This window comes from Acinonyx jubatus, chromosome B4 (assembly GCF_027475565.1).
Source record: "Acinonyx jubatus isolate Ajub_Pintada_27869175 chromosome B4, VMU_Ajub_asm_v1.0, whole genome shotgun sequence".
Classification (NCBI taxonomy): Eukaryota; Metazoa; Chordata; class Mammalia; order Carnivora; family Felidae; genus Acinonyx; species Acinonyx jubatus.
In genome coordinates, this window is record NC_069387.1 from 102,388,301 (window position 1) to 102,407,666 (window position 19,366).

At 33.9% G+C, this 19,366-nt stretch overlaps 1 protein-coding gene across 15 annotated transcripts in view; it reads right to left on the reverse strand.

The window, feature by feature from the left end:
• Window positions 1-19,366, reverse strand: part of PPFIA2 (PTPRF interacting protein alpha 2) — a 472,924-nt gene that overhangs the window by 98,321 nt on the left and 355,237 nt on the right. For 8 of the 15 annotated variants that reach the window (XM_053226540.1, XM_027071168.2, XM_027071167.2 and 5 more), the window contains 6 exons: window positions 16,984-17,130; window positions 15,833-15,967; window positions 10,364-10,447; window positions 9,971-10,102; window positions 8,375-8,437; window positions 3,503-3,594 (listed from right to left, as the gene is read on the reverse strand). In XM_053226540.1, the coding sequence (XP_053082515.1) occupies window positions 3,503-3,594; window positions 8,375-8,437; window positions 9,971-10,102; window positions 10,364-10,447; window positions 15,833-15,967; window positions 16,984-17,130 (653 nt within the window). Of the gene's footprint in view, window positions 1-3,502; window positions 3,595-8,374; window positions 8,438-9,970; window positions 10,103-10,363; window positions 10,448-10,874; window positions 10,962-15,832; window positions 15,968-16,983; window positions 17,131-19,366 lie in introns of all 15 variants that reach the window. The other 7 variants (XM_053226534.1, XM_053226537.1, XM_053226538.1 and 4 more) reach the window with 1 other exon arrangement.

Consider the following 19,366-nt stretch of genomic DNA (forward strand, 5'->3'; position numbering starts at 1 on the left):
AATATTTTGATAAGCACATTTGATTCTGAAATATGGTTAGAGATGAAATAGTTGCAAAATTCTGGTTGAAAAATATCATCACACTGGTTTTCAATAAACACTGTAATCAAAGTGTAATAAATATTTTGCTACACATGTTATTTATATATAGATTTATAGCAAGTTCAGTTTATTGCTATAATAATGATGATAATAGTGACAGCATGCTGTACTATAAAATGATCCATCATCAGTAGGAAATATGTTTAACACTGTATTTTCTCTTGAACTTGGGGCTCCTACTGATCTACTATGCTCTGTTAGTTCCTTTTGTGAAAAAAAAAAAGAAAAAAAAACCTAGCATTTCCAAACTATTGGCAAGATCAGAAAAGGTTACGTGAGGTCTAGATTTTTGCAACAATAGAAGACACTGACCTAACTAATGCAAATCCCTGTTTTGTCAAGCAGAAATTTAAAGCAAATGAACTAAGGAATCATCCTCCAAGTGGAGGGCAGCTATAGTTTTTATAGCAGTGAACTTGAAACTCAATCAAGGAAACTGGTTTTATTATGGAATAGCCACATATAAAAACTAACGAACCAGGTCACATTCATAAATAGAACCTCTCTCAGGACCTATTTATAACAGGGTATATGTTTCATGAAGACAAAGGTCAGATTTTAGTTACCATTGTATGCTAAAGGAGGCATTCCTAGCATATAATAAACACTTGATAAATGTCTGGTAAGCTCATAAATGAATGAAATTAATCATAATACAGTCTAAACTGTCTACCTTAGAACATTCTAGGTATCTTGTCTGTCACTGTTTGGGTAACGTCTCTTTGGTCATTGGAGGGGCGATTCTAAAATTATAACTCATCTTCCTAGGAGTATTGTTTTCTTGTTGTCTTATCTCTCAACTCCAGGTCACTTATAAAAATGTGAACCAAAACACAGATCTGCTACTATTGATGCCCTGCTTAAAACCCTTCGATGGCCTTACAAGGCCCTCTACAATCTGGAACCCTGCTTTCTAGCTTCACTTCTAGTTACTATCTGCCTTCTCTCTCTCCATCCAGCTGTACTGACTTCCTTTCAATTTCTTGAGTAACTCACACTTTCCTTTGATCCTGAGCCTTCGAACATGATGTTCTTTCTGCTAGAAATAGTCTCTTCCCACATTTATGTGGTTGACATTTTTAAAGTCAGCTTAAAATTCCCATTGTCTTATACTATTGTAGCCCTTGTGTTCCCTTTATTGTAATAGTCCTCAGAGTATCCCTGTGTTTCCCATTTGAAACAGGTATTATTCATTCATCTGTAAGATCAGTGAAGTTCCTATGCATCTTCTATTTTTTTATTGCTGTTTAAATTGTGCATTCAGAAGCATGTTTGTTCAATAAGTAATTGCCATTCAACACATATTGTTACCCTATAACATATTATAAATTCCATCAGTTTGTCTAATCAGTAATTCCTATAATACTTTGTACTTTTTGATTTACTGTTTACAAAACCCCCTTTGCTCACTAGTCTCATTTTATCTACAAAGTAAGCTTGTGAGATAATTATAAAAATATCATTTTATATATAATTCATGTAAAATACGTATAAAATTTGAACTTCTTAAGGTAAATGGGTTTTCCAAAATGAAACAGCTAATAATTGTATGTATTAGACCTAGAAATGTCAATCTTCTTATTCTTGGTCTAGTTTTGTTTCTACTACAATCTGGTATATCAAAGAACTGTTCTGTATGTAGTTCCCAAGCTTTCAGAATGATCCTTCATTGTGGATAAATGTCATATTATTAGGCTGTTCGTGATGACTCAGTGTAGTGATGAACTTTTAGAACTTTTAGATAACACTTCTACAACTCTCTATTTTTTAAGGATATTATATACATATATGTATGTATGTGTGTATATATATATATATTTAATTTCAGTAATGTACAGTGTTTTATTAGTTTCAGGTGTAAAATACAGTGATTCCACAGTTCTATACATTACTCAGTACTCATCATGATAAGTGTATTCTTAATCCCCTTCACCTATTTTACCCTTCTCCCTACCGAGCTTCCCTCTCTTGTAACCACTAGTTTGTTCTCTATATTTAAGAGTCTCTCTCTCTCTCTCTCTCTTTTTATACAACTCTGAGATCAAATTTCTGAGACCAAAGGTCAAAAAGCCAACAAAATGACCATTTGGTTCTGTTAAAAAAATACTAAATTTGTTGACTGGACGATGGTCATTCTATGTATTTATTCTGTTGCTATTTTATCAGCTCTTTTTCTCCTTCATCAATACCATCATCATCACCCTACCTTGTGAACATATATCACTGAATTAGTAATTTCAGTTCAGATACATAAATCATAATAAAGCATTTAGAAAAATAAACACAATTTTGTAAATTAAAGACCTACATGTTTAAAAGTTCTTTGGATGTTTTTTTTTTTGCCTGCAGAACTGTGTTTCTTATATTAAACTGAAGGTAAAAATACTCAAAATACTGAACTTTATTTTTACTAATACTTACATTCAAGAGAATATAAGCACCTTTAGGATTTTTTAACTTGGATTTTTGATCTGAATATCTAAAAAATGCTTTATTACACATATTCATTTGTCCAATGATATCTATTGAGAGTATACTATATACCAGGTTTGGTTTGTTTCTTTGTTTTAGGTACTGAGATTACAGTAACCAAAACAAACATAAATTCCAGCGCCCATGGAATGAACATTCTTAGAATAACTATAAGACCAAGAAAAATGAACTTCTCAAAGTCTGTGGTGGTCAAATGTTTCAAATAATTGATACGATTGTGTTGTCTAATAAATAAATGATCAAATGAGTAAATCCTTGTAGGGTTTCTCATTAACTTTAAATAAAAGGCCCTAAGCACAAAAGAAAATTACATGTGAATTATCAAGATCCATGTATTTATCTAAAGAGTAAATAATTATGTCATTGCTTCTTTTTTTTCAAGATGAGGTACTGAGTCAAAGCAGATGAGTATGGCTAAATTTACTTGTTTTCAAAACATGTATAATTTCTCCTTCACTTTGTATTTGCAATTAATTTAACAAGATAGGTGGATGCTAAGTGACCATAATCAATGATACTTCTTCAGTAACATTATACATTGAAAGCATTTCTGCATGTAGAGAAAAGAGGTGTTGCCTCTTCCTGGAATGAGAAGTAATCTCCTCACATACAGTTCTATTCCTTCATTTAAGACTCTTTTTACGTTATTTATAGCTGTGTAATTAAATGCAGAATACAAAATGTAATATTTAAAATTTTTATTGCATATTTGCAGAACAGATTACTAAGTTAGAGAATTATTTTTGAATATAGAAATAGTAAATCAGTAAGGAGTAAGGAGTGAACATAGGGTAATGCCTGCTGGGCAGTAAGAGGCCTGTTTTATTTTATTTGAGGTAATACGGGACCATAAAATAATCATATTGATTTTTGGCAAACTATAAATAAGATTTTAATTTAATGTTACCTTGATATTGTGGGTTCAATTAAAGAGCCAGTTCTCATTTTCAATTGGTCAAGTTCAGATCTCAGCTTTTCAATTTCTTCTGCTAATCTTTCCTAAAAATCAAAGATGTTTGACTCAGAAGATATGCATATGCCAAGAATACCAACATTCAATTATGATAAACCAAGCTATCAATCTTAGTGGTTTTTTTAAAAATGGAAAACTGATGGATATATTTTTATTATAGGTCATTAGACATGACAGCAAAATATGCCTCATTTTCCCCTTGTAATGAAAATGTGAAAAGCACAAATCAATAGAAAGTTATCTAAACATTAGTGCCTTGAAGATGTTTTATAGAGTAGTACTTTAGATTGTTGAGACAAAAATAAACACAGAATAACATGCTATGCTTAAAACTTCACCATCAATGAACTGAACTCAATATATGAATGGTCATATTTCCTAGTACAACTAATATCGATTCTTTCGATCTTTATTTCTTGGCAATCACTTTCATGGTCATCAGTTAGTTCATTTCTGATGAAAAGATGTGTCAAAAACTCCTAAAGTTTGTTTGCCATTAGTTAGTTGGGGTTAAAAATAAAAAATACAAATTTTACTTCCCTAAAAAAAAATTATCTACATTGTCTTGCATCCATTAATCCTAAATTTTTGCAAACATATAGGAATACTAAGATCATGACTAGCTATGTATACATCACTTCAAAATGCAAAGTCATAATCATAGCAGATTAAAAAAATAAAGAAAAGGTCTTATTCATGAAGAAAAGGACTCTGATTATTCTATAAGGGTTGTAATACACATGATGAAGGAGAAAGAAAAATGGATTAAAAAGATGAGGAAAAGTGGGCAACTGGGTGGCTCAGTCAGTTAAGCATCCAACTTCAGCTCAGGTCATGATCTCACGACTCGTGAGTTGAAGCCTCACATTGGGCTCTGTCCTGATAGCTCAGAGCCTGAAGCCTACTTTGGATTCTGTGTCTCTGTCTCTCACTCTCTGCCTCTCCCTCACTTGTGTTCTCTCTCTCTCAAAATAAAGATTAAACAAAAAAAAAGATGAGGAAAAGAGTCATTACGTGATATAAGTTAAAACTGTGAGCTTGATATTGGTAGAATTATTTGTACACCTGAAAATTTTCTCAGATTGTCATTACCAGTTTCTGTCCATAAATCTTCAATGTAAGGGTCACCTAATAGTCTTTAATTAAATGCATATGTAAGGATTTATTTTGTTTTCATGATTATAACATTTTATAATGTTGTGAAAGTTTAAATATGTCCTTCTAGATTTCCTCTTACTGTTTTTTTCCTGTCCCAGCAGCCAATGCTTGACATTTTACTTGACTCATACTTCATTTCTCACCATACTTTGTTGTTAATGTGGCTTTCCCAATATTTCTCTTATCTGCCCTTTTTATTCTTACTAACATCATCCTACTCGACACCTTTTTAAGTTTTTTCCTGAATTACTTCACCAGCTTCCACAGAGGCGGTGCTCCCTTCAATCTCTTCCCTACACATTTCTCTTTTAGATGTATCATTTAAAAAAACACATATGATCAAATAAATTATTTGCCTAAAATGTTAAATGATTTTTTATTGCATTCATTAATCCCTTTGTTATTTCCACACACACACATAGGGCACCTCTATTGTGCTATGCCTTAAGATAAAGTAGTAAGATAAAAAATTCCCTGCCCTCCTATAATTTATAATCTAGTAAACAAGACAATAAACAGAGTCTATAGGATGTTGGTAGGAAAAAGAAAATAAGAGAAGCATGGAAGATCTCTCCAATAAAGTGCTATTTGAGCAAAAACCTTAAGATAGGAAGGGAGTTAAAAAAAAAAATAGGGATGTCTTAGGAAAAGGTTTAGCAGATACAAATGCTCCCTAGTGAGAAGGAGTATATTTGTTGAAGGAGAGGGCAAGGAGGTCATTGTGGCTGGGTTGGACAGTAAAGAGAAAGACAGGTAGGGAATAGACTTAGAAATGTTTTGGTTGCAGGGCTTGGGAAGGGTAGTCCTAAAAGGCCTTGTCAACCATTTTTAAGTCTTTGGTTTTTACTCTGAGTGAGGTAGAAAATGACTGGAGGATTTTTGAGCAAAATGGTGACATGATCACTCCTGATGAATGAGACTGGGAGGGAGGGAAGAAAGATAATTATTACTGTCTTTCCAAAAACATAGGCAAGAAAATTGTGGCTTGGACAATAGCAGTGTTAGAAAGAGACTGGATGGATTTGGGTTGTATCTTGAAGACAGAACTAACTGAATTTGCTATTGGACTGAATGTGGAGTGTGAGATAAAGGGGTCAAGAATAACTCCAAGGTTAACCTGGCTAAGAGGAGAAGTTGTAATTTACTGAGAGGACTACTGCTGGCGGTGGTTGAGGTTGGTGGTGCTGGTTTTGGGGGTGGGGGGATTGAACCTGTGAACATTTGAGTTGCCCAAGTGTCCAAACAGAGATATTGAGTTGGCTCTTAAATACATGAACTCTCTCAGGAGAGAGGACCCAGTCGGTGATCTAAATTTGGAGGTGCTCAATTTATAGATGGTTTTAAATCCATGAGATCAGAAGAGCCTCAACTCAATGAGTGAACATGAGAAGAAATTCAAAACCAGTCCTAGGAATTTCAAATTTTAGAGATCAACATGATGAGAAACAACGAGAAGAGGTTGAGTACACAGGAGATTTGGCTAATGAATGACTGTCAGTTATAGAGAACTGAGTGGAAATTTCAGAAGTTATAGGAGATGTGGTTAGATTAGGAAATATGTTTAGCTGTGTGGGATGATATTCAGAAATGAGGTATGACCTGGGATTTGCTTCCTCTAGTTACTGGCGTGAACAAGGGTGCAAAGCATGGAGTGATTAGTACTGTTAGTTGTTTAGGCAGATTGTTGAAGCTACAAGGTTTGGGTAGGTGGTGGGGGAGTGGGTTCTGGGGATCTTGCCAGGAGCACACAGAGCTTTGGAAAACATAACATTGCATAATAGGATCAAGTCCAAAATCCACAATCTGGGCACAACCTAGTTCTTTAAACACATACCAGTCACAGCAAACTTCTGGTAAATCAGCAAATCAACCATCTTTGTTTTCTCTGTGCTCTCACATAGGCTCTGTCCTCTGCCCTACCCTTGCCTATTTGGCAAGATCTTTTGTGCCTTCAAGAGCCTGATGAAATGGCATCTCCACTCTGTAGACTTTTTTTAAAACTACTTCAGAAAGAATTAGGTGCTATCTTCTAGGGACCATATTGTATTGCCACAGAGAGATCTATCTTTCAGATCATATATACGCTGACTGTGGGGCCACATAGTTTTAAATTAACATCATAATACGTAGAATTTAGTGGAGCTAAATGTACAGTTTTCCTTTTTTTTAAATCTTTCTTCTCTCATCTTTTCCAATACTTTCCATATGCCATACTGTTCCCAGATATTCCCTCCTCTCCCTCCGTCTCTTCTGTCCCTTGCTTCTTCTCTCTCTCTCTTCTCTTTTGTTCCACACACATTTGTAGGTCACTTTTTAAGTCAATAATTTTATATTACATTATTTTCCTGTGCTAAACAAAATGAAATCAGACAAAATTGCTAACAAAAATTTATAGGTGGGGCACCTGGGTGGCTGAGTCAGTTAAGTGTCTGACTCTTGATTTTGGCTCAAGTCATGATCTCATAGTTGTTGGGATCGAGCCCTCCATCGGGCTCTGTACTGATGGCATGGAGCCTGCTTGGGATTCTCTCTGTCCTTTCTCTGCCCCGCCCCTGCTCTCATGCTCTCTCCCTTTCAAAATAACTAATAGACTTAAAAAATATATAGGCTAATGAAGAAGGAGAAGATATATTAGCAATTACAGCTTTTAACATTTCATAATTTGGTCCTTAACTGCCTCTTATATAATATGTCCTGTAACAGGAATAACTGATTCCAGCCAAATGTTATGCTATTATTTATTAAAAAATTAAGAAAATTTTATTTTAGAGAGAGAGAGAGAGCAGGGGGAGGGGCACAGGGAGAGAAAGAGAATCTGAAGCAGGCCCTGCTCCCAATGCAGGGCTTGATCCCATAACTCTGGGGTCATGACCTAAACAGAAATCAAGTCGGACGCTTAACTGACTGAGCTACCCACGTGCCCCAGGTTATGCCCATCATTATTTAAGAAATGAAACTCCCTACCACTCCTGCCTCACACAAAGCACTGGCAATCATGCCACATGCACTGTATTTGAAAGGCTTGTAACATATTCTTCCCTTTCCATAGAGCTTTGTCAAGCGACACCTTCCTGAAGCCTTATTTATAGCAGCACTATATGGTAGTCTCTCCTACCTGTAGCTCTTACTACATATTTCACTCCTTCGACACTTGGCATCTGTTCCTCTGCAACTTGCTGCTTTGTCAAAGGTGTGTTCTCTCTCAATTACATTTTTCAGCTACTTTGGAACCAGGATCATGTAGCAAACATAATTCAGCACAATCACTGTGCATGATATTTAATACATGTCTGCTTAAATGATATCTCAAACTAAATACAAATTAGTTTACTCCACTTGTGTAAAGCACCAAAAGTCAAAAGCATTTTTTTTTTTTTTAGAAATAAGACAGTGATTATCGTTTAGGATAAGAGTAGTAATTGTATTTGAACAAGAAGGGGGCTACAAGACTTGATTTTCAGTGTGTTTGGTTTGCAAAAATTTATCAAGCTCTCTAGATATGTACACTTTTCCGGATGTATAATACAAAAGTTAAAATTGTTTTAAAAAGGTAGCATCCTAAATTTATTTCTTATCAAATTTATTTTACAATAACATATTTGTCAGTCTAAAATAGAAAAATGGGTAAAATGTAAGTTTCCATTATACCTTGTCATGTAAAGATTCTTCCAGATTCTTTCTGAAAGTTTCTGATTCTTGAATTAAAACATTCTAAAGAAAAGAAAGAAAAATAATTAACTAAAGAGAAAATAATTGAATATGTAGATTAATGTTTTATTGCTCAAGAATCTTCTTTGATTCCTTCTCTTTGATTCCTTCCTTGGTGCATCTATTTCTTGGTTTCCATGGAAACCACATTTAAATAGAATCCTTAAGCATAATACCTTAACATTTAGAAAAATATATAATTTAAATGGGAAATGTTATTTTGTAACACTTGGACTGGCAAATGGAATAAATATTATCTTCTAAGCTATATTTTCTTCTTCTCAGTGTTTTAAAATTTGAAATAATTAGGTTACTTTTAAAATGAGAAAATGTGAGTAGTAAACTCAATATTAGCCAAAGGTATTACAGATAAAGGATTCAGATGAACTCATTTTTATCATCTGAGGAAAAAAATAAATTATCAGATCCTATTTCTGGAAAGTTTAATTTCTGACCTTCTATTTCAAATACAGAATAAATAATTTCCAATAAAGGTTAAATCATTAGAGCAATATAAATGAAATTTTAGCTATTTACAAAACTGTTACATCTCATGACATGTAGAAATAAGCTGCATCATAGAAATTATTTTTAAAATTTTGTCATGAAGTGATTACTATCGTAAAAGCTTTATGCTTTTTTATATTACCACAAAGCATGATTTTTAAAAATGTATTTTTTCAAATTTAATTTTAGTAAAACTAAACTAAGAGTGTAGTGATTGGTAAAGTGGCCATGCATTTGGAGTCGAATGGGAAGAAGGTTATCACTTTGTAATGAAAGTTAGCCAGTCTACTTTAACAATTTCAGGGGAGTATTTTTTTCTATTTTGGTTTATTGTCTGGGTCGGGGAAAATGTCTAGCTTAAGTAGTGACTGGCATTCATTCTCAATTTCCAAAATGATTTGTCCACCTGGGTTTTAGCCCCTACCTTTGTATCTGCTCTGAAATCGGCAACCAGCTCATGTAACTCGTGCTGGTGTGGTAGTTGCCAACTATCAACAAGATACATAGCATTGTGAATGACATTGCACACTGTAAAGAGGCAATTTTTGGAAATGATGCAGCTGAAATTATTGCGTTCCTAAACTGTAGTAGGATTAGTTCTATTGGTAATATAAATTCAGTTACTCATTTTGGCTTTTAGAGAAGCAGTAGATTTAGTTACTTGAAACGTGAATAGTTCAATGCAAGACATCCCCAAAATAATCGATTTTTGTCTCACTGCTCTTTTTTTGCACACCAGGTGAAGAATAACTAAGTATTTTCACCACAAAATACATTTTAATACATTTATCTATATGATCATGAGAATATGCAAGATTTACACACCATGCAGCACTTTTACTCATTTAAAAATTTATCTTACACATTTTTACAGAAACTACTCGTTCACTTCTAAGACTATGTCATATATACTTAAGGAAAATAAATGGATCATCCGACCAATACAATAATTACAGCAGGGTATAAAACAACCATGCTCTTAAGAACATTGATAAATATTCATGTGATTCTACTCTTCTGTCATTTTACCTTCTCCTCTAGGGCAGCCATTCTTTCCTTTAAATGTAGTTGTAAGCGTTCATTAGATTCAGTCAGAAGTCTGTCCACCGTATCAGATAATCTTTTGTTGTGCTCCTCATTCATTTTCTCTCTTTGCCTAGCCTTATATTCAAGAAAAAATAAATAAACTTGACATAACAATCATTTAAAAAGCACTGGGTTTGTTTTTATATTTTTCTAGTTTAAAATTGGATTCCATTTTATGTCTGGTGTGATTAAATTGGCAGAACCTTTTCTTTTTTCCTTTAAAATGCACAGAGCATATTCATAAGATTTTAAATATAACCTATCTTCAAGAAAGACATTCATTTCTTACATGCCCATAGACTGATGATTGAGGGGAGTGGTTCTTAATATACATACTCTTTGAAGTTCTTGATTTTTCTCTTCAAGTTGACCTTCTAGATGTCTCATGCGTTCTTCAATGTTTCCATGTCTCTCTTCAGCCTGTTAAGAAATATGAAATATGTACCTGACATGTAAGATTTGATTAACACTTTACCTCTAAATAAATTGAAATAAAATGTAAAGCAAGCTACTACCAACCGCAAATGTAATTTTCAAAAAATAAACTTTTTTTAAACAGGCAGCTGAACAGCATTGCTTGAAATGTGTCAGCTACAAAGGCCTGTTACATCCAAGCATCAGCAAAACATTGGACTTATTTATGAGCAATGAAATCAGCCAAATGTAACATGCAGACTGTGCATGGTTTGAACACAAACCTGCCATTGTCCAATCTTAAGCTCCTGAAGCACTGAACTGCACAGATGGTTGATTATCAATAAATAAAAATAACATAATTTTTATAAATGAAAAGAAAAACTTAGATGGATTCTATTTAGCAATAGAAAGTAAAGTCCAGTAGGACTACCTTCCTACGTATGGAGATCATTTCTTGTAGTTTAGCTTCCATAACATATTGATAATCATCAGATGAGGTAGAAGAGGTTGGATCAGACTAACAAGTCAAGGAAAAGGAGAGGGACAAAATTGAAAAATCAGAACTAAAGACACTGACACTGAACAGAACATAGCACAGAATGCTTAAAAGAAAAATGTGACAGCAAATTTAATACTTTAATAGACAGAATTTTACATGGAAAGAACTACACTGATATCTGGTGAACACGATGCAGTCAATGGCTATAAATGAAAAACAATGATACGCCCAAATAAAAAGCTACCAACCTAAGGTATGGAAGGTTAGTGACGGCTGGCGATGAAAGACTACTACAGAATGAATTAAAGCAACTCTGAAAGAGTCATGTAATAGTTGGAATTATGGGAAACCAAACACTAGAATATGTCTCTGATAGATTGTTAAATGTTTTGTATTTTGGTTTGTTTATCATATTACTAAAAAATAATGCAAACTGTGTGTCTCAGCGTTGAAGTGTATGCTAGGACAACGACCCAGGTGAAATAAATTTGGAAAAAAATTTATTACAAACCTAACACTGTAGACATCAAGACAAACTAAGCCACAGGATTAATTATTATGGGTATTCTCCAATTCCAGGGTTGAGTTTCCTCAGCAACAGTGACGAGCTGACAAACTGACTTCTGGTCTCTGAATACAAGTGTGTAGTACCTGGTCTAGTACCCTGGCACCTATTCTCAGATGTAGTCTTAATTTGACATTGTAAATGAAAGCGATTAGAAGTCCTCAAATTATCAAGGTGACAATATATTGTGAGGACAAGAATATTTATTTACAAAATCTCCTGAATGACACTAGGAACCACTCAGAAACTGTTTCTACATTGATTTGTTGCCATGGAAACAAAATAGCGCCCTAAAGTGAACAGGCAGCATGGTGCCTTTGTCAGCTAATATTTGCCCAGTGCCAGGATTCGTTACATGTCTTGGAGGTGACTGTCAGGTTATCACAGACACAGAGTGTTAACACATGTGACATTGCTGATAGCTGAATTGTATTAGTATGTTATGCACAGATTACATGTAAAGTTAAATTAACATTTTGATCATAATTACAAGTATATATAACATCAAAATTATTCTATGTTAGATCTATAAGATTTAACTCCAGAGCATATTCCATTACATTCTCTAAGTTTATTCTAAAACAGTGAAACTTACTTTATGCAAATATAGGACTATATATAAATATGTCATGCAGTACCTGAAAAGAAATAGTAGCCTATTCATGTATTGGCTCACACACATATGTACTATTTTATGCAACAAATTGCAACTAATCTATAAAATAAACATTTAACATTTAACTGGTGTACTTATATAGATTACAACTCAATATTTACATTTGTAAGATTTTCCTTTTGAGATTCTTGTTTCATAAATGGGGAAAATAATGAAGAAATAACAAATAACCAATTTCTCTCCCCAAATTTCCAAGCAGAAGAAACACAGAAAGCTACCATAGTTCCCAAATGTCACAAAATGGTTTTCTAATACACTTAAAACCTAGAATTCAAATAGGAATATAGTAAATGGGTCAAAATGTTGTTGAAATGATATCATCTAAATTCATTAAGATATCTGTAATCTCTCAAAAGTACATTTTAACTTGCAGTTGGTGGTGTAAAAATTAATCAGGTGACTGATTCAAGGTAGTCAAAGCATGAACATTTCAATTTCCAAAGCTGTCTCTTTAAAAACACAAGCCCAGTAGGTCTTCCCAAAGGTCCTTAAAACTTCTACCTCTTTCCATCTTAACTATTGAAAACATACTAAACATTGTAAAAATTCACTTAAAGATTGAGCAAGAATTCTGTCAAGTTTAAATTACTTTGTTATTGTTGATATGTTTTACTGGTACTAAAATGAATGAAATACCTTATGGAATTCAATACGAATTATGTCCTTGCTGAGGGAATATGCACTTTAATTAAAGAAGTAAACATAATAAATCATAAAATTGGGATCCCAAAGTCTTTATTGGATAATTTTGTGTATACTTGCTATAGCCAATGTTAACATTTATCTGTAGCCACTCCTCAATATTTCTGACTTTCTAAAGCCTTAAATGAGCTTTCCTTACCTATCTATACACACACACACACACACACACACACACACACACACACACACACATCTTATCAACCACAGAATAGATTCAGACATCATTTCTAAACAAAAACTGGGATCAATTTCAATAGTATTGATTTATGTTCATCTTAGCCTTGTGAAGACTGTAGTTTAAGTATTTAGTGTAAATACAAAAGTCACACAAAAACAATCTATTTTTTGTGCTCCTTGATGGGATACAGGGCTTATCTTCATTTCACTCTTTAATATGACATAGGAAAATTTCAAATGAGCTACAGTTTAGAGGAAATTATAGGCAGAAATGGCTTTGAGAAAAACATGAGTAGATTTTGAAATGGGGAAGAAATAAAAGTCAGAAATAAAAGTCAGGTGGGGCAAAGAGAAGAAAACAATAGGTAGCAGATAATAAAAGCAGAAAAAAATATATAGGCCAAATAAAATGCCTGAAACATTATTTACAATGCCATTCATAATACAGGAGAGGGAAGCCTAGGTTTAAGCTAAGCAGAAATCTTTTTACTTTAGTATCAAAAATAGTAAGAAGTAGAAAAAGATTATGATGATCAGTAACAGTGAGATACTGAAAATATGGAAGTGATAAAAACATATAAATAAAACTGGTTCTAGTGATAGTCCCTAAAAGTGTCTGAACAGAGGAGAAGAAAAAGTACAAGATCATTGTAGCCATAAAACTTGGGAAAACAAATGAAAGAGCATCTTCAAAAGTTATAAAAATGTTACAAGCATAGGGAGTGTGCTGAGGATAAAACCTCTTCTCTAGACAAGTGTATATTAAATATGGCAATAATCTAGAAACTCTGTAGTTGAAATAATGGTGTTGATATAAAGTCAGCCTGAAGAGAAAGCAGTAAAAAAGAGAAACACAGTGAACTCTAGCATTTTTAACACTTCTTAAGAAAGATGAAACTCTACTGAAAAAGGAGGAAATCAAAAGGATTCAGATGAAGTGAAATTTTAGCAATATATTATTAGTTAGATATAAACTGAAGAAATTATTTTGGGTACATGAATGAAAGTATGTATCAAAAACAAGTAAGAGCCCCAGAGAAAAAATGAGGGGAAAAAAGATAAGACACCTATTTCAAGTTATTTTTTTATATTCTAAATTAAGGATGCTTACGGATATATACTTTGAAGCCTCGTAAGTCAAGTATTATATTTTAAAGTATGTTTTGTCCTCAGTCCATCAGAAGTTAATTAGGAGCAATTATTTGGTGAATTTTAAATTGTATTATTTTGGAAGAGATTCCAGACTTTCTCATATTTTACTCAGGATAGTATTGATTATTTTACACTAAAGTTTTACAAAATTATTTTTATTATTTAGTCACTCACTTAAAGCTCCAGAAAATAGTTCAGTTCAATAACTCTATATAAGTTCATGTTCTTCAAATGAAGAGCCTTAGTGTGTGTGTGTGTGTGTGTGTGTGTATATACGTGCACACACACACACACACACACACATCCTTATCCATATTTGATTAATTTTAAATGTGTTTGCAAGAAAAAATAGAATATTACCACTATATTTGCACATTTTTATATAATTTAGAGATTATTTCTCAAATCAAATGATAAATTTATCTTTCTTTGAGAAAGCACACATTTCTAAAATTGCCAGAAGGGTTTATGGTATGTCTATGACTATAGAAGGATCCAGATTGTGACATTATCCTAATCACACTAATGTTTTATTCAGCTGGTTATTCCAATACTCTGTAGACAAGCAATTATTCCAAAACTTTCTAACCCTGCTCTACTTTGCAAATATTTGTCTTTTCACTACCTGACTAATTATCTTATTTTAACCAATAGGCATCAGTCTACTTTTCCTCTTTAATTATTTACTTTTTTGGGAAAGCAAGTGTGTGTGCCTACTTTTGTATTGCTGTATTGACTGTTTTGGAAAGTCCTAATGCCAGAATTTGTAACCTGTAGTTCATATATCTGTCTTACCCATTTATTAGGTGCATGGAAAATGTAGCACTGAGCAATGATTGCATGAATATCTAAAATGTTTGTACATTTTTGAACTGATATTAAAAGTAAAACATGCCTTTAGTGAGCAAAGCTGAAGTTTTGTTGTACATATGCACTTTGAAGCACTGTCCTTTCCATTTCACTGTGAATGATAAGTCATTTTTAACATTATAATGGTTGCAAAATTTACAATATGTGTATAATTGTAGAATTTGACAGCCATAACATAGCAGATAATTTTGAATATTCCTCAGATTATTATTGAATTTAATTGGTTCAGAAGAAACTGTAACTATTAAAACCACTTTCTATTTAGTAACTTTAGAATTTAGACTTTTGCAAATCTAACTTCCAACTGCTAACAAATGTTTTCATATATAGTCAGAAAGGAACCGCTTATGATATTTCCTACATTTTTAATACCAAACAACTTCTGTTAAGGCTATTAAGTTATTGCAACTTATCTATATACATATTAAATTTCATCATTATTTGTTTATATTCAGTGATTATTCTAATGTTCAAATATTATCATGGAAAATCAACCATCAGGATACAAAATTTTGTTTTTGCTAACGTTTACACAGGCAAAGGTATCATCACATTCATATGTAAATCATTCATGTCAGCATAAATAAGATCTATAATATGAAAAACTCATCTAAGCAACAAACCAGTATAATAAAGACGAAATAAACTTAAATTTCATGAAACCTAAAGACAATCTATAGATTCCATTTGGATCACTACTCCTTTCTATGAGTGTATCTAGACTGACTAATTGTTTTATGGCAATACCTTTGTCAGAGCTGCAATTCTCTGAGCCAGTTCAGCCTCTACTTCAGGTAAGGTCTCAGCTTTCCTCATAGTCTGCTGCAACTTTTGCTCAGCCAGCTCAAGACGCTCTTGTAACTGCCTGTTCTTCTCTTCCATCTGAAACAGGGATGGAAAAAGAGACACTTAAAGAGTCCCAGTAAGGATAACTAACACCAGACACTAGGGTTTCTGCCATTATTTTAGATTTAAAATCAACCACACTTACTGTGCAAAGAGATGACTGTACTCATGTTTTTATATGTTACTTACTCACATTCCTTAATAAAATTCAGCACATTAAAAAAATAGAAAAGCTCTTACCAATGGCAACAAAAAGAAATAAAAGTTACTAGTGAATATAAATGTGGACGTGTGCAGTATAACTCAACGCTAAGGTTTCAGACGTACCATGAGAGCATATTATTGAAAATTATAGTATTAACTGGAGTGAGAGATGAAATGTAGCACAATGACTAACAGCCCAAGCTCTAGAGATAGGGTTAACAGAACTTTTTTCTCTGAAGGGCCAGATAATAAATATTTCAGATTTGGTGTATCATTTAGTCTCTGTTCCAACTATTCAGTTTTACTGTTGTAGCACAAAAACAGTCATAGAAAATGATTAAATAAATGAGTATGGCTATGTTTCAATAAAACTTTATTTATAAAACAGTTATAGTTTTGGCACATGGGCCATAGTTTGTCCAAATATGGAGCTCTGGAGCCAAATAGACTCTGCTCTGGAGCCAAACAGACTTGGGCTTCCATTAAGAACTGGCGTTTTCCAGATGTGTGACATTGGTAAAGTTTTTATGTCTCTGAACCTTGATGCCTCGGTATAATAATTGTGCTTACTTCACAGGTGGTGGTTAGATTTAAGTGAGGTAATTGTTAACTGCTTAGCAGTGTCTGATTCATGTCTAGACCCAAAGTAAATATTAGTAATTATTTTTATTTTTATTAAGACATATTTGTGAATTACATGCTAGAAATCACATCTGTTGAGTCAGTTCCATTCTAAATTTTAGAGAACAGTTGAATGCCAAGAAATACTGTATTTTATTTACTCCGTATTTTGTTAGAATGGTGAGAGCACACATGGACGAGAACAAAACCAAGATAAGATACTCAACCTGTCGTAGGATGGCCTCTTTATTTGCTAACTCATTTTCTAATTTATCATTCATGTCATGTATGGAGGTAGATTCTCTCTGAGCACTGAGGTAACGTTTCTCAAGGGTTGTGATTCTTTCTTCCATATCTTCCTTCTGTGCCATGGCCTACAATTAAAATAATAAATTAATTAAAATCAGATTTTCACATAGTTTACTGTATTGTCTTGTTATTTAAATAAAATAGTAAGATACAAAGGCTACCGTTTTCTTGAAGCAATATTCATTCCTTTCTTTTTATGGAAAGCATGCCAAATTTCATGTGAATTTTCCCAATTTACCTGTCAGAATTCTTTTTACATCTTGGGTTAACAAAAAGTTCCTCTCTCTGAGAATAGAATGGAGTACAAGAAACTGCCTACTGTAGAACTGGCATTAGAAAAGAAGTGGCAGATAAATTAGCTCATTATACAGTAGAGATAAGTACAATTATGGGTACAGTTGTAAACCATAAAATCAGTAAAATGGTGGCTACCATTCCAAACTGCAAATCAATCTTCAAATAAGGATAACCAATATCACCAGTATCCTCATCTACATATATAAGTAAGAGTAACCCAGTGTTTAAAATAGGAGGCCAGGGGTGCCTCTGTGGCTCAGTAGGTTGAGGGTATGACTTCAGCTCAGGTCATGATCTCAAGGTTAGTGAGTCTGAGCCCGCATCAGGCTTGCTGCTGTCAGCACAGAGCCCGCTTTGGATCCTCTGTCCCCTCCTCCTCTGCTCCTCCCCCACTCACGCTCTCTCTCTCTCAAAAATGAATAAACATTTGTAAGAAAAAGGAGGGCCCAGAAAAGTAAATTAGAGTCATATTCACAAATGACCAATTGACTTGGGAACTTAACCATTTTCCTTGTTACATATATTCCAATTAAAAAAAGATTTTTTTAACGTTTTTATTTATTTTTGAGAGAGAGACAGAGCACAAGGGGGGAGGGGCAGAGAGAGAGGGAGACACAGAATCAGAAGCAGGCTCCAGGCTCTGAGCTGTCAGCACAGAGCTCAACGCGAGGCTTGAACTCATGAATCGTGAGATCTTGACCTGAGCTGAAGTTGGGTGCATAACTGACTGAGCCACCCAGGTGCCCCAAGAATTTAGAAAACTCAAAGAATACACAACTCTATAGAAAAATCAGCTATCAGTGTGAATGTAATAACCATGGCATTAATATTATTCTCAACTATAATTTTTAAACCACCTAATTCATAGATAATACGGAGATGATTTTATCTTCCTAACAGCTTACATGAACATTTACTAGTAGGTGGATAACCTACTTTTTAAAAAAAGATATTAAGAAAAGTCAGCTGCGGAAGCAAGCCTCATGGGCCTGTGGCGGTTTCCTGATAATGTGGGGAGCTCCTTTGCGTAAGGAGCCTAAAATTGAGTTGGTAGTGGTGGTTTCCATATGTTGCTATCCAAATTCCTTTGGTCAATGTTCCTAAGCAGCCCTTCTGGTCCTCTCCTTCAGGATCTGGAGCCAGTCCTCGCACATGCACAGAGCAGATACATTTTCTTCCATTTTTTTCCAAAAGAAATAGAAGTCCTTAAATGAATAGTCCTTCATTTCCCGATTTTCCCTCATCACCACCTGGAAATAACCATATGCACGAATCCTTAACTTCTAGCTTTTACTTTTACAACAGGTGTTCGCCTTCTCTCAAAGTTTTAATCATTATCTGTGCTCTAGTTTTTATGCCTCTTCTGCTTTAGGGACCTTGATCACTTTTCTGTCCTGGATTTTCAAGATGATAGCAGAAGTAAATCCCACAACTACAGCTAAAACAATGAAGCAGGCCTACAAATAAGCTTGTACAGATGAGACGTGGAGGGAAGAGGAAAAAGGAATGATTTAAAGAAAATAAAAATAAGAATGATAAATTATCTGCTTGATCACTGACCATAACTGAATTGAAATTATGCAATTTTACTACTCTGTTGGAGCAGCTGCGAAGATACACCACCGTTTTAAAAACAAGCAAGGAAATAAATGTATCAAGTAATTAATAAAATCCTGGAAAAACAAAAAGCTGTACAACAAAAGGAAATGCTATCATAGGAAATTACTACTTGGATCAGTTGTGGAAATGATCTACACAGCCATAATAATGGTGACACTAAATGTGATTTGGGGGTAATTGTAGTGGAAGGATGGGTGGGAGAGAAAAGTAGAGAATAAAAAAGCTAAAATCCTCTGGGTGCCTGGGTGACTCATTGGGTTAAGCATCAGACTCTTGATTTTGGCTCAGGTCATGATCTCAAGGTTTGTGAGTTTGAGCCCCGCATTGGGCTCTGTGCTGACAGTGTGGAGCCTTCTGAGATTCTCCCTCTTTCTCTGCCCCTCC